Raw genomic sequence first — 14,001 nt, forward strand, 5'->3', positions numbered from 1 at the left:
CAGTTTCATACTGTCCATGTCAGCTGCCCAGTTATCATTGGACTAACTTATTCAGCTATTTTCAGTTCAAAATTAACTGCTTATGTGAGTGGTCAGTGTGTTCCACTCCAGTGCTGCTCAATCGTAAGTCAACCCAAACTGTACCTGCATTTGCAGGAATGTATCTGCCATGTTCATATTGAATGTACTTATGTGCCATATGGGAATAATTCATGTGGAAACTGTTGCCAGGCCTCTGCAGTAATGTGTAAACTGACTGTGATAACATCTTTAGTCTCCCATTAGCATAACCTTTTAAATAGTCTTCCACTAATTACATTCTAATTATACCTGCGGTCAACTAGCCTTGTAGTGATTGTCAACATGGAGGATGACCTTCAGATGTAGTTTGATCCAGAAGTGCTAGTCAGCATGGCCATCAGAGGTTTTCTGGGTGTTTAAACCCTATAACATTTAGAGCTTTCCTGATTAAGAATGAGTGATCTCTAGAGCAATGGTATTTGTACACCATTTTGCCCTTATAATATTGATTTCTGACATAAGGTAGCATTATTGTACCTCTTATATCTTTGAAGAGGTTATCCCCACACACACCAATACCCCATATCAGTCTTCTGGAGCCCAAGATTTACTGCTGTCCTTTCTTTTTGGCTTCTCTTTTTAATTAAAAACAAAAGGCAAGAAGAATATACAGCAGAACAGGTGTAAGCGTTGTGTCAAATGCTGAAGAGAACCCAAACTTTTATGTTACAGGATGGAAACTAGTGTACACTTGATGTGCAGGCATCATCAAATTTCATAATTTCCATGTTGAAGATTGCCTTGTTTTATTTAAATAATACAGTTAGGGTTGGGGATCTTGCTCTTAGCAAGAAATGGACCACTTTATCACCTGAAGTGACTGTCCCCCTTTTCCCTGAGTGTCATCCTCTGCATTCCTAGGCAGACTAGAGGGAGTGGTTTTACATCCAGAAGGTGGAGTAAACAGATCTTAAAACACCTTTGTGACACCTGAGAATGTTGTAGAAGCTGTTTGTGCTGGCACTCTAGAATTGTCCTGCTTCTGCTTTTCAGGAGCGTCTATACAGATAGGTATTGCAAGATTACTTAATTGGTCAGTCTCTGATTTTTGCATTTGTCTTTCACTTTGCTTCCTAAGGATGTCTTACTGCTGAGTCAGTTCATACGCTCTGATGGAGGGATGCTGCCACGGAGGATCACAGGCCTTTGTTTAGTAGAGCATAAGAAGATTGCAGTCTGTGTACAAATGGCTCATCGAGCAGGTAAGTACTTCTGTTTGGGAGCTATCCCTTTTCCATTGTATGGTTTCTTTAGGCAGAAATAAATAGCACACAAGAAGTGAGATGCCAGGGATCGCTAGGACATAGCTACCCCCAAAAGTCATCTTCTGAAGTATACAGTTATTCTTAACCAGTTATTTCTGCCATTGCCGAGTTTCATTTCTGTGGCAATAGAAAGTTAAGCTTCAAGGAGTATCATCTTCTAATTAATTAACAACTCTTAACTTACCAGATAATTATTTCTGTCCTGCATTGTATATAAACAATCCATATTTTAGGTCAGGAAGTGGCTTAACATCGCAGAATACATACCAGAGATCCTGTTAATGACCCAGGAGTAACAAAGCAAATGAGTGACAAAAGAGACAGAAGTATCCCCTCTTCCTTTTTGCTCTGTGTGTTCTTTACCCTTAATATTAAGAACACTTCCTTATCATGTCTCTCCAGTAAACAATTCAGAAAGCCATTGAGAAATAAAAACATAGGTTTCTGTACTAGAATATGGTCAGGAATTGGATGTATTTCTAAATAAGGTACTAGGGATTTCTAATCAATAATATTTTGTGCATACAGGGAGTCTAAGAAGTCTATTGAGCTCATACTTCAATGATATTTTGAGGTTTTACATTTTGGACCAAGTTTGTCACCCTTTTGATTTTAGAGATATGTTAAAATAAATGTGATAGGTTTCTGTGAAATGCTTAAAAATGTATGAGATCTGACTGAGCCTTTCTTTAGCTGTACATAATTAACATCACCTGATTTAGGATTGTGCCATTCTATTTTGTTGTGTGGAGGGAGACTTCAAGTCACCTGTCAATTTATGGCTGTCCCATGAATTTCATAGGATTTCTTAGACAAACTATACTCAGAGGGTTTTGTCAGTTCCGTCCTCTGAAATATAGCCCACAATATCTAGTATTTGTTGGTGGTCTCCCATCCAAGTACTAACCAGGGCTGACACTGTTTAGCTTCCAAGATCAGACAGGCTTTGGTGCCTTTGGAGTATTTAGGCCTCTATGTGTTGTGGTGGTGGTAGTGAGACTAGCCCAAAACGTTCCTTGGCAAAAGAAAAGCAGCCTGATGTGTGCAGATCTTCTCTTCACATATTGAAGATTTCACTTCATTTCTAGGGTAGTTTTTGTTGTTGTGTGCTTTCAAATTGTTTCTGACTTATCGCTACCCTATCACAGGGTTTTCTTGGCAAGATTTGTTCAGAGAAAGTTTGCCATTGCCTTCCCCTGAGGCTGACAGTGTATGACTTGCCTAAAGACACGCTGTGGGTTTCATGGCCAAGCTGGGAATCAAATCCTGGTCTCCAGATTCATAGTCCTACACTCAAACCACTACACTATGCTGGCTGCTCATTATATTTTGAATTCAGAATCCTAGTTAAGTGCTTAGGCTACAGTCATATGCATACTTTGTATCTATATTCCTGCTTGTTCCTTATTTATATCTGAAGCTTTTCTCTTTTTCAGGTTTGCTGCCAAATCATAGGCCTAACCTTCCAGAAGGTTTTGTTCCAAAAAACAAGAAACCAATTCTCAACAGGTCAGTAGTCATCTGTTTTAAAGGGAAAACATCCCCTCCATACAGGAGTCAGATCTTGTAATACTGTATTTCGGGGGGGGGGGGGGGGGGGGGATGGGACAGGCCCCTGTAGAACAGAAGTACTGAAGTGTAAGCAATTTTTGTGTCTTCTTGATAATCTCTCTATACGTAATCAGTGTGATTTACAATCCTCTTGAATTTGTTAAAAAGGAAGAGTGGGATTACCAGTTCTTGGCCATTGCAGGCCTAGTTGAGATGAACTAGGACTGGAAAATGAGGTGTCTAGGAACTAGGGAGGACAAGGACAGGACTTAAGAAATGGACAAGGGGTATGTTATCTACACTTTTAATTTGTTTCCCACAAACCATATTTTATACAAATGACCTGGCTTATGTTAACTTTGTGTGTGAAGTAGCACCTTCTTTGTCTTCTTGCACTCTCCACCCCTCCCCACCCACCTCGCTGCTTTATTTTACCACACATTATGAACTTGGAGGAGGATGAGTGTAGTTTCAGAAAAAGTGGCACAGTGGCAAACAGTCACTGCAGTGTACCTTACTGGGGTGATGTGAGCCAAGAAATAGACAGGCTGGCTAGGTATTAGCAGTGGGTGGTGGAAGGGACAGGAAGGAGGAACTCATTAGATTTGTTGCCCCCTTTGTCCTGTGCCTGTTCCCCTTTTGTCTACCATTTGTAGTTCACTCGCAGTTTGCCCTTCCCCTGTGGCACTCTTCCTTCTCCATCCTGCCCTCCCTCATTGCTGAGCAGCCCTTGCCCCTTAATGCGGGAAATGTAAACCCCCTGTTGCCTCTTTTGCTTTGCTCTGTGTTAAGAGGTGCTAATCCTCTATTTATGACCTCTCCTTCTGTTTCCATGGGGATGTCAAAGCAGTTTATGAAGTTCATATTAGCAAGCTGTGGGGTTACTAAAGGCCACAGACACTGAGCTTGGGAAGGCAAAAGCTCCAGGTTTCAGCCTAAGATTCCTATTTTCAGCATGGGTGTAGGCCTCCATAGTCAATTTCCCGAGCACGTTGTCCTAGTCCATTACTTTTCTCTGATGATCACCTCATGGGAAGAAGTTGGATTTTGTATGGAAGAACATTCTAAATTTGACACAGATTTAAAACATGGATAGAAGGATTCCTACTGTTAAAATATGGGATACAGCAATAATGAGGAACTACCTTTTTACATACACTCTAGAGAAAATCCCATATTTGCAAATAATTTTCTTTAAAATTAACATTTATCATTTTTGGAATGATAAATATAATTTACTAGCTATAAGCATTTTTAGAGTATTTGTAAATAAATAAAAAGAATCCTGCCATTCTACAGTTTTGATGTTCCAAGTACAAGACTTCGAACCTATATAACTGAGCATAGTGTAGGAGGTCACCATGCACTAGGCTCAGCCATATACCACCATCATCACCCAGACTTAATGCAGAGAAGCCTCTGAAGCCTCGCTGCATGACCATTCACTCTTTTGTGTGGGGTAGGCAGGATCACAGAAATGTTTAGCTACATTGATTGACTGATGGAACCCAAATGATGTTCATCAGTGGCTTATCTTCATCCTGGAGACAAGTCACTAGCAGGGTGCCAGAGAGTTTTGTCCTGGGCTCAGTGTTATTCAACATCTTTATAAATGACTTGGATGGTGGAACAGAGAGCATGTTTATCAGATCTACAGATGACACCAAATTAAATGGGGTAGCAAATACCCCAGAGAACATCAAAATTCAAAAGAACCTTAATAGATCAGAGAGCTAGGCCAAAACTAGCAAAATGAATTTCAACAGGGAGAAATGTAAGGTACTACATTTAGGCAGGAAAAATATGGAATATACAGATAGAGGATAGGTGACACTTGGCTTGACAACAGTACATGTGACAGGGATCTAGGAGTGTTAGTAGACCATAAGCTGAACTTGAGTCAGCAGTGTGATGTGACAGTCAATATGATTCTGCCCCCAAAAAGTAGGGAAATGTGCATATGTACAGTCACCCCTCTGTATCCACGGACTTTTTAGCCACCGATTCAACCATTCACAGCTTGAAAATATTCAAAAATAATATGAATTCCAAAAGAAATCTTGTTTTTGCCATTTTATATAAGCAACGCCATTTTACTATGCTGTTGTATTTAAAGGGATTTGAGTATCTACAGATTTTGGTATTCACAGCAGGTCCTGGAACCAAAGCCTAGTGGAAACAAAGGACCCACTGTGTATGTCCCTAATTGGATGCCAGTCCAATTTTGTATCTCTTAAGTTTCATGCAGTGATTTACTGATTCTAAGGTGACTCATTTGTTCCAAAATAAATAGATGAAGGCAGAAAGTGAGATAATCTACACATACCTTAGGGTTTTAATCCAAGTAACTTTAACAAACTTTTTATGGGACCTTAATAGGCAGAGATATCCCCTCTGGCATCATATCTACAACAAAATCAGCTTGTTATCCCATCTTCTAGCTTTCTTTTGCTTCTTCAGCTAAAGAGTAAGCCAAGTGGGCTGAAGGGTGGGAAAGGATGGAAGGGTTGTCAATAATTGAAAAAAGCCAGGAAACTATGATGAGACAAGGCCAGAAAAGAACAAGAAGTGGTATTTGCATGTGGTGAAGGCTGTCATAGTGGGAAGGTTTAGGAAAGGTAAGTGTGGGGGGGGCGGGGGTACAGTGGAGCTTGTTAAAGCATTATTAGTAATGCGGCTCCAGTTTATCAGGGCATTGTCTCTGTCGGCTGGAGGTAGAAAGCTCTACATTTTTGGAGTTGTGCCATGTTCAACCACTACAGCAGCATGGAAGATTTTGGCTATTTGCCTACCCCCACCTGTGCCTCCCACGTTGATTTCTGAAAGATCTAGTGATGCAGAGGACAGGAGGCTTTTTAACCACTTCCTTTCTGCAGCTCCAAGATGTTAGGTCATGACATTCTGTCCAAACTGCCATGTCCCATACTCTTCAGAGCAGCATCAAAAGAGGCAACTGTGTTGAACACACAGGCCCCGAGTATGAAAATTCTGATTTTCACTTCTGCCATGGTTTTTGTTCAAGTACTCTTTCAATATTTATCATTCTCACCTTTAAGGCTGTAACATTGCCTCTGTAGCATTGTAAAAATCAAAAGTGATAGAGTCCTATGACAGTCTGGGAGGCTTTGGTTTTGAGTAAGAGTTAAGTGACTGCATTCTTGACATGAAATGAATACATTGTCTTATATAGTGAACCAAATAGTTGACATTCCAGAATCTTTAATGTATAATATTAACATCAGGATTTCTCTCATCCTCTTGGTTATTTAATCCGACATTCCTGCCTTTTGGCAACTGGATTTTGAAGTGCCGTATCCTAGCAGTTGAGGACTAAGATAGATTATATAAGGCAATTAAGTGATGAGAAATAAACTAAAATCTTCATGAAAGAAACCAGGTCACCTGTGAAAGCAGTAGTAACAGGCTCCTGATTTTGCTGATAGGTAGTAAGCCTTTGCAGCTGTTAGCATGGCTTTTTTAAAAAGACTTTTTCATTTGGCTTCCCATCTAAACAAAAATATGAAAGAAGGAAAACTGAATTAATCTTACTAGGCTCTTGATTTGCATCTACTTTTCTCCTACTCCCTACACAAGTGGTTCTCCCTTGCATGCTCAGCCTGCTCTTTATAATAAAAATGCTCTAGGTGTACAACAGGCTCCATAGGCTTCCTGAAATTAGCAAATTCTATGTCTGCAGTGCCATGTTTAGGCTACTGAATAGTCTCCCAAGCAGAATATCAGACCAGCACCTTTGTAGTACAGTGCAGAGAGCTCACCCCACAGAGTTCTACTGGTTGAACCTTAATTAGGTTGCCTTTGCACCAAAAGAGGAAGGCTGCCCTTGTTACTAGTAAAAATATGTTTAATATTTTAAGTATGTTCCTTAACATAGCAATGGCAGGTACATTTCTATACCGCTTATCAGTGAACTAGCACTCCCTAAGCGGTTTACAATGTGTAAGCCAGTTGCCCTCAACAAGATGGGTAATCATTTTAGCGACCTATGGAAGGATGCAAGGCTGAATGGACCCTGAAGCCCTGCCTAGAATCAAACTCACAGCCTTGTGGCTGTGAATGGCTACAGTACCAGCATTTAACCACTGCACTACCAGGACTCCTTGGTTAAAATAGTCCTTCAAATCACCTGTTGACTATGATCACACCTATATTGAATCAAACAGACCCAGGACATTGCTTTTCAAAGAAAAGCATAATCTTGTATTATTATTTTTGGTGTTTATGTACTGCCCTATAACAAAGTTGTCTTGGTGGGTCCATATCAACAAGCGAGAAAAGGGTTCCTGCTCTAATTCCTTTTGCAATGAATGTAGAAGACATCAAGAATTTGCTCAACTAAGTTCAGGAAATTGTTGTCTGAAAAAGTTACAAAATGTATCTTTAATGCATGTACCTTTTGTAAAAGAAACGTGAAATGCCACTTGGAGAATGTCTGAACTGAGAACAGACATCTCTCCATCAGTGTTATGTGTCCTGCATAATACAAACATCCCAAACGTGAAATCATGCTTCCCTTTGATGGGGTAGAAACAAGATTTCTGCCCTGCAGTTCTCATGGAATAAAAGGACACTTCGGGAATAAAATGTATGACTTCATGGGAACTTTTGATTCACCTGTAACTGTTAAAAGTTTTGCCTTAATCTGAAGGCCACTCTCTGTGCCTGTTCCCTGTAAGAATTCCTCTCATTGTTCTGCTAAGCAGAGAGATAAGTAACCCATTGAGCTATCTTTGGCTTGGTGCCCTGACTTGGCAAAGGTTTAAAGTTCTCTGAAGGGCATTTCCTTCTTAATATGAAGAAGTCTAAATTTTAGTGATTGGGACATATTATGCAAACAACATCAGTTTGCAAGTTCATAGATCAGCTTGGAACTTGAGAAGTGGTCATGGATGAGAGTTGACAGGAGATGACTTTCCTAAACTCTTGGTGGAGTTTCAGATGCTGTTTGGATTTTACATTGGAGCAATAGAAGTGTATCTTGGAACATTTGGAACAAAAAGAATGGAGTTTTTTACTAGTCCTGTTTCTTGACCACTTCCTCCCTCAGATGTTTTTTTACAAAAACCGAGGTATAGGAAACTAAGTGTGGGTTTGATATGCTTTCATAAAACATTAATTTCTACATCAAATAGTTGTACAATTTTTTAAAAAACAAATGGATATCAATATATTACAATAATTTATTTATTTTTTTAAAAAAACTAAGCCATTAAAATGGCTTTCCATGTGGTCTGCCTTGCTTCAGCTAAACTAGTTTTAACATGACAATAATATTACAAATCTCATTGAGCCATTCAAAAATGTCTTGGCTGCCTTTTCTCCCCCACCACTTGTACCAGAATGAATTTAGCAAGCATTAGTAAACTTCACACATATATCATGGTCTTAAGTTTGGACATTATGTCTGAGCAGCCCTATCAGTATTACAGCCAGATTGTAACTTAAATCTAGAATTCCGGTTACTCAGCCTTACCACTGCTCATTTAGTTTACTTATTTAGTGCATTTTTGTTCCTCTCCCTCCTCCCTCCTCCCTCCTCTAAGGAGCTCAGCATGGATAAGTATTATTTTCTTCTGTCTTCACAATAATCATGTGGGATTAGCCAAGTTTAAACATATTGACTGGCCCAAGGTGTACCATGAGCAACACGATGATTTGGAGGCTAGTTCCTCACCTCTTAGTCCAACATTTTAACAACACATTAGCCGTCTATGTTTTATATATGCATTAAAGTGAATCCTATTGTTGTTTGCTGATGGGATGGTAAATTGAACATACCTCAAAACGGTTGAGGTCTGTATCATGTAGATGTATTTATACTTTCTCCAGCTGCATCACTGAAAGAGTAGGAAGCAGTTTGCAAATGTGCAAGAGGTGACTAACAGAAAAAAAAATCTTCAGTACTGTCCCTGCATGAGGAAGTCAACTAGTATTCTCATTAGTAATACTTAGACACCAGGATAAGACTTTCAGCTGTCCTTCACTTTTCTTATTTTCTTATTAAGCTTTATAGCTTGCTGTTAACAGTCTGTTATTTTGTTTTGATGTCATTTTGGTTGATTTACTTTAGCTGCTATTGCCAGTGCTGCCACCTTTCCTGCAATCAGTAGAGGAAAGCTTCATTATGGGAAACAAAACAAAGTAGTTGGTCTTAAAACTCCAAAGCTTTGAACAGACTCTGCATTGGCCGTAATCCATTGTATTTCAGAAATGAAGATGTATGGAACTACTGTATCTTGCAATGTACATCAAGTGTCCTACTGATGGGTTTTATGGAATTGTGACATTATAGGACAAGGAACTATTTTTTGCACATAAAGACATGGGAAGAACGCTTTCCTTCACAGAAAGTGGTTTTCCCTAAAAGGAAGACGAAGTTAGGCAGGGAAGAGGTGGTCAGTACAAGAGGTACTGTCCCACTGGCCTTCCAGGCAATGGCTTGCTTTCTTCCCTGCCAAACCATCAAAGTTAAAAAGCAGTAAATAGGGGTTATTGTTCTTTAGTTTTGGACAAAGCAAGTATTAGAGGTAGTAAAAGTAAAGTATGCTCCAAAAAGGGCGAGTGTCCAAATGTCTGTTTCATTTAACAGCAAAAAGCCCCAGCTTGATTGTTGGACACAAAGGAAGCTAAAATAATGGATCAGAGAGTTGGATTAATCTGCTTCAGACAAATAATAAAAAAAAGTTAAGACTTGGCCTTTACTAAATCCCCTTTACTCCTCAGACTTGGAGTGTTGCCCCCAAAGGCCCTAATTGAAAATGGAAGGTCAGCTCATGCCACTGACTTCTAAACATGCATGCGTGCTACTCCTGCTCTATACTTCCAGTGAGATCATTTGTTATCACAGGAACCTCTCTCAATTTTTCCCTTCTCCCATTGAATACCTATAAAATTTATTTAGAATGTTGTGATGCACTGCAATGGGTCTGCTTCCAATGATGCTGCAAATAGGGAGTTTCTCCATTAAATTTTATTTCTAAATGGCTTTTCAGCCTCCAGATAACACAGGTTTGCCCTCCATGATAATTTCCCAATAAAACATGTCCAGAAAGTGGACCATCCTTCCTAGAGTAAGCCCCTCACCACTCTTCTGTTTTTCTTCATAGAATGAAACATGGTTTCATTCCTATTATTAGCCTGAGCAAAAATGAATCTTTACAGATGCGTAGGGAACACTTAGTCTGTCCAACCTGTACCAGAAGTGGCTTGCATACAAGTGAACCCATCGTATCCTTACTGCTGTGGACCTAGGACAGAGCTACTGCTGAGCTTCACTTGGGAGGCAGCTTTGTTTCTATAGGCGTGGAGGCAGTCTGATTTTTCACTTCGTTCAAAGGGCTCTTTGGGATACTCCGTTGTGAAAAGTGCTGGATTAATGTGAGGTTTTCATATGTTCCATAACTGTTTGGTGCTGCTGAGATTTCATTACCATTTTACAGGCCCCAAATGTGTAGTAGGCACTTCACTGACCAAATAAATTATGTAAGGCTGTGCCCAAAGCACTTAACATCTAAATTTGCACATAGTGCAACAAAGAAGGGCTGATCAAAACATAGGGATGGAAAGAGAATATTGGGGTCATAAGACCATGTTATTGCTCACCAGAGAAGCATGCAGTCAGCCCTTTTGAATTAAAAAAAGAGAAAGCAGCAGCCCAGTTTGTTCCAAACATAGGCCTGTTACAGACTGCCAAAATAAAGCTGCTTCGGGTCTCTTTGGAGGTATGCTGTTTAAATGATGCATGCATCCTAAGAATCTGGAAGCTGCACCAAAGCTGCACTCCAGTGCTTAGGAATGGAGTATGGCTTTGGCGCGACCTCTGGACTCTTAGGACCCATGCATCATTTAAATAGCATGCCTCCAAAGAGACCTGAAGCAGCTTTATTTTGGCAGTCTGTAACAGGCCATAGATTAAGCCAAGAATTAGTGGCTTTGTTTTAAGAGCATGGATTTTCTTTAAAACCTAAATAGGAAGCTAGCCATTTCCCTCTCTCTTCTTAATTTTCTTGCATTGTGATGCAGTAGTACTGTACTTGCCTTTTCTCTCCACTAACATGGTGGTAGACACACACCCTCAGACATTAAAAGGTACTGTACCACACTGATACAATAAAATGCAATATAATGGCAATGTCAAGATTAAGAATTTTAAAAATCAAAAATATTGTCACTTGCTATTGCAGTTCATCAAAACAGTTTAAAGCCATGTTGAATTCAAAGAATGTGTTTTTTAAAAACAAATGTTTTGCATTATTTGCTGTTATATTCTCCAGCTGCTACCTTTTTCACTAAAATAATGAATCCAATATCCAATTATCTTTTTGGAGTTAACAGTTGGAAGGCAAGCTTCGGTATTTATTTCCTTGTTTGGCTATCCTAGCACTGTTTTGATGATCTTCAAAACTGTTAAGCATTCATTGGGGGAAAAATCCCTTGGAAATGAAATGTTTTAACTGATCTAAATCTGATATCTAAACATGGGTTGTAAAAAAAATTAAGATATACCAGTACTTTCATAGAGCATACCACTGAAAGCCTGTGCAAGGAATTTACCAGTCAGGCTATCTCTTACACTTGATCCCTTTCTTTCAGATATTGAAGCTTACGTTATGTGTTTTTATTAAAGAACAATTTGCCAAATGATCTTTCCCTTTTCTTCTCATCGTAATATGACCCTCAAAGTGTGGTGATGATTTTCTTCCCAAAGAGTTTTTTTTTTCAATGTGCTGTTTTAAGATTATGTTGACATCTTCAATCTAAACATAAGCCACTCAATTACATGAAGACCTCTATTCCTTTCCCTGATGAACGAGATTCCTTAAAGCACAACACTAAATTTTGCACTTGAGGGTAGTGCTTTAATCCTTGCACTTGACATAAATTAAAATGTTGTCCTAAAGTTAGAATCTAAAACATGCAGACCTCTGTTCCAAAGAAGCCTAGGTGCAACCTAGAAGCAAGATATTTCACCTGAAACGAAGACCTTTCTGTCCCACTAATAAGGGCAAGCACTTTGTCCCCTTACTGTGTGACAACAAATGTCAATGATATCTCTATTTGATCTGTGCAGGAAGCCCGCAGTCTTGGTTTCATTTTTTTTTCCCATCGTGTATCCCCCAAATTCAGCCTATAGCCAAGGCATGTAAATTGTTTCTTTATAATATTGCTAAAATCCTACCATTTCTTTTGGCGTGCACTGCCAAGATTCTGGTCCATGCTTCAGTAATCTCGTGACTGGATTTTTGTAACCTCCTTCTGGTGGGGCTTCTTGCTCTTTCTCACCTCCGTCCTTTAATTTCTGACCAGATTCAGCTGCACACATCAATATGTCTGCTCAATACTATGACCATATTTCTACTTTATTGTCATCCCTCCATTGTCTCCCCCTCCCTTTCCATATTCGTTACAAACTGCTGCTGAGGACTTTTAAAGCCCTACATGGTCTGGCCTCTTTGTATTTATTCAAGCTTTTTCCCCCTTTCCTTGAAACTGTGGTGCACACACGGGTAACCTCCCAGCTTGATTTCTGTTATGCACTCTACATGGGGCTATCCTTGTGCTTGGTCTGGAAACTTCAATTAGTGCAGAATATGGCAGCCAGATTGGCCTCTGGTACAACTAGAAGAGACCATACAACACTGATCTTAAGATTATGGAATGGCCTGCCGGATGAGATCCATCATATTACCACCCTAAACAGCTTTTAAAAAGCTGTTAAGACGGATCTCTTCCGGCAGGCCTTTCCTGAATAGATACCCACCCACCAAAGGAATTTCCAACCTATTAATAATAATAATAATAATAATAATAATAATAATTTGTTTTATTTATATACCGCTATTCCAAATATCATAGCGGTGAACAGCAAGTAAGCTAATTAGCAAGTGATACTGATCTCTGCTGTAATCCATTATTTGTGTTATTATTTATTATTTTAAGTTTTTAAGTTGTTAACTGTTTAATGTATTTTAAGGGGGGTAGGAAATATGAAAAGTATATTTTAATGCTGTAAGCCACCCAGGTTGCGTTGTGCAAAGGGGTGGGACAAAAATAAATTTTGTTATTAATAATAATAATAATAATAATAATAATAATAATAATGTTTTATTTATATACCGCTATTCCAAAGATCATAGCGGTGAACAGCAAGTAAGCTAATTAGCAAGTAAGCTAATTTGCCCCCAATAGTTAATATTATCACACTCCTCCATTCTGGGAATCAAGGACTGTTGTCTCAGCCAAGGATTTTCTCTTCTCCAGCCCAGATCCGCCCCTTTTCACTGGCCGCTCCTCACTCCTGGAACCTCCTTCCCTCCCAAACACTGTTCATCACCTCTTTACCCAGCTTTAAAACTGAGTTAAAGACAATACTGTTTAGGGAAGCATTCCTTGACATCACATTATTGTTATTCAATGTCTATTTTAATTTGTTGTTTGCTATATTTTATTGTTTAAATGTTAATATGTATTATGTTTAATTATTTTTGTAGTATGTATGCCATAGGCAGGTTTATTTTATTGTATTCTATTTTTAACTGATTGTCTGTACAGTGCTGTGTAAATTTACAGTGCTTTATAAAGCATTATGATGATGATAGAACCATGTAGCATCAAATAAGTTTCCTGTGTGGGAATAAATATTGGAGGTCCAATTTTGCTCATTCTGTAGGCACGTTATTTTGAACATCCCAGAGTCCTGATCTCTGATTACATATATGGTCACTCCAATCTTTAAGCTCCTGAATAGCTCTGAAGATTTAAATGAGCTTTGTTATTAACTAAGGATTTTGTTAAATCAATACTTATGAAATGCCAGCAGCCAGAATCTTTGTTTTGAAGATTCTGTTTCCAACACCAGCAAATCCAAACAGAATCTTAGAGTCTCTAATAGTCATGTGTGAAAATAAATGCTACTGCCAAATTCTTATTCTGAAGTCAAAAGAAAACTTAACGTTTTTTGAAAAAAAGAAAATAGACTTGATTCCTTTGGAGACTCTCAGATGAATGTATCCTTTATGTAATTGTCTCGAGTCTGCAGTTTAAGACTTTGCATGGATCTTGGTGTCTTCCCAAAAAGATGAAATAA

The 14,001-nt window shown here is 38.9% G+C and overlaps 1 protein-coding gene across 2 annotated transcripts in view; it reads left to right on the plus strand.

Annotated features, from left to right (window-relative positions):
- The window catches only part of MRPS18A (mitochondrial ribosomal protein S18A), a 35,112-nt gene that overhangs the window by 20,243 nt on the left and 868 nt on the right, over nt 1–14,001 (plus strand). For both annotated transcript variants that reach the window (XM_089529663.1, XM_089529664.1), the window contains 2 exons: nt 1,160–1,283; nt 2,783–2,855. In XM_089529663.1, coding sequence (XP_089385789.1) covers nt 1,160–1,283; nt 2,783–2,855 — 197 coding nt within the window. The remainder of the gene's footprint in view (nt 1–1,159; nt 1,284–2,782; nt 2,856–14,001) is intronic.

The sequence above is a fragment of the Sceloporus occidentalis genome, unplaced genomic scaffold, assembly GCF_023333645.1.
Source record: "Sceloporus occidentalis isolate IW3139 unplaced genomic scaffold, rSceOcc1.0.p SCAF_6, whole genome shotgun sequence".
NCBI classification, from domain to species: domain Eukaryota; kingdom Metazoa; phylum Chordata; class Lepidosauria; order Squamata; family Phrynosomatidae; genus Sceloporus; species Sceloporus occidentalis.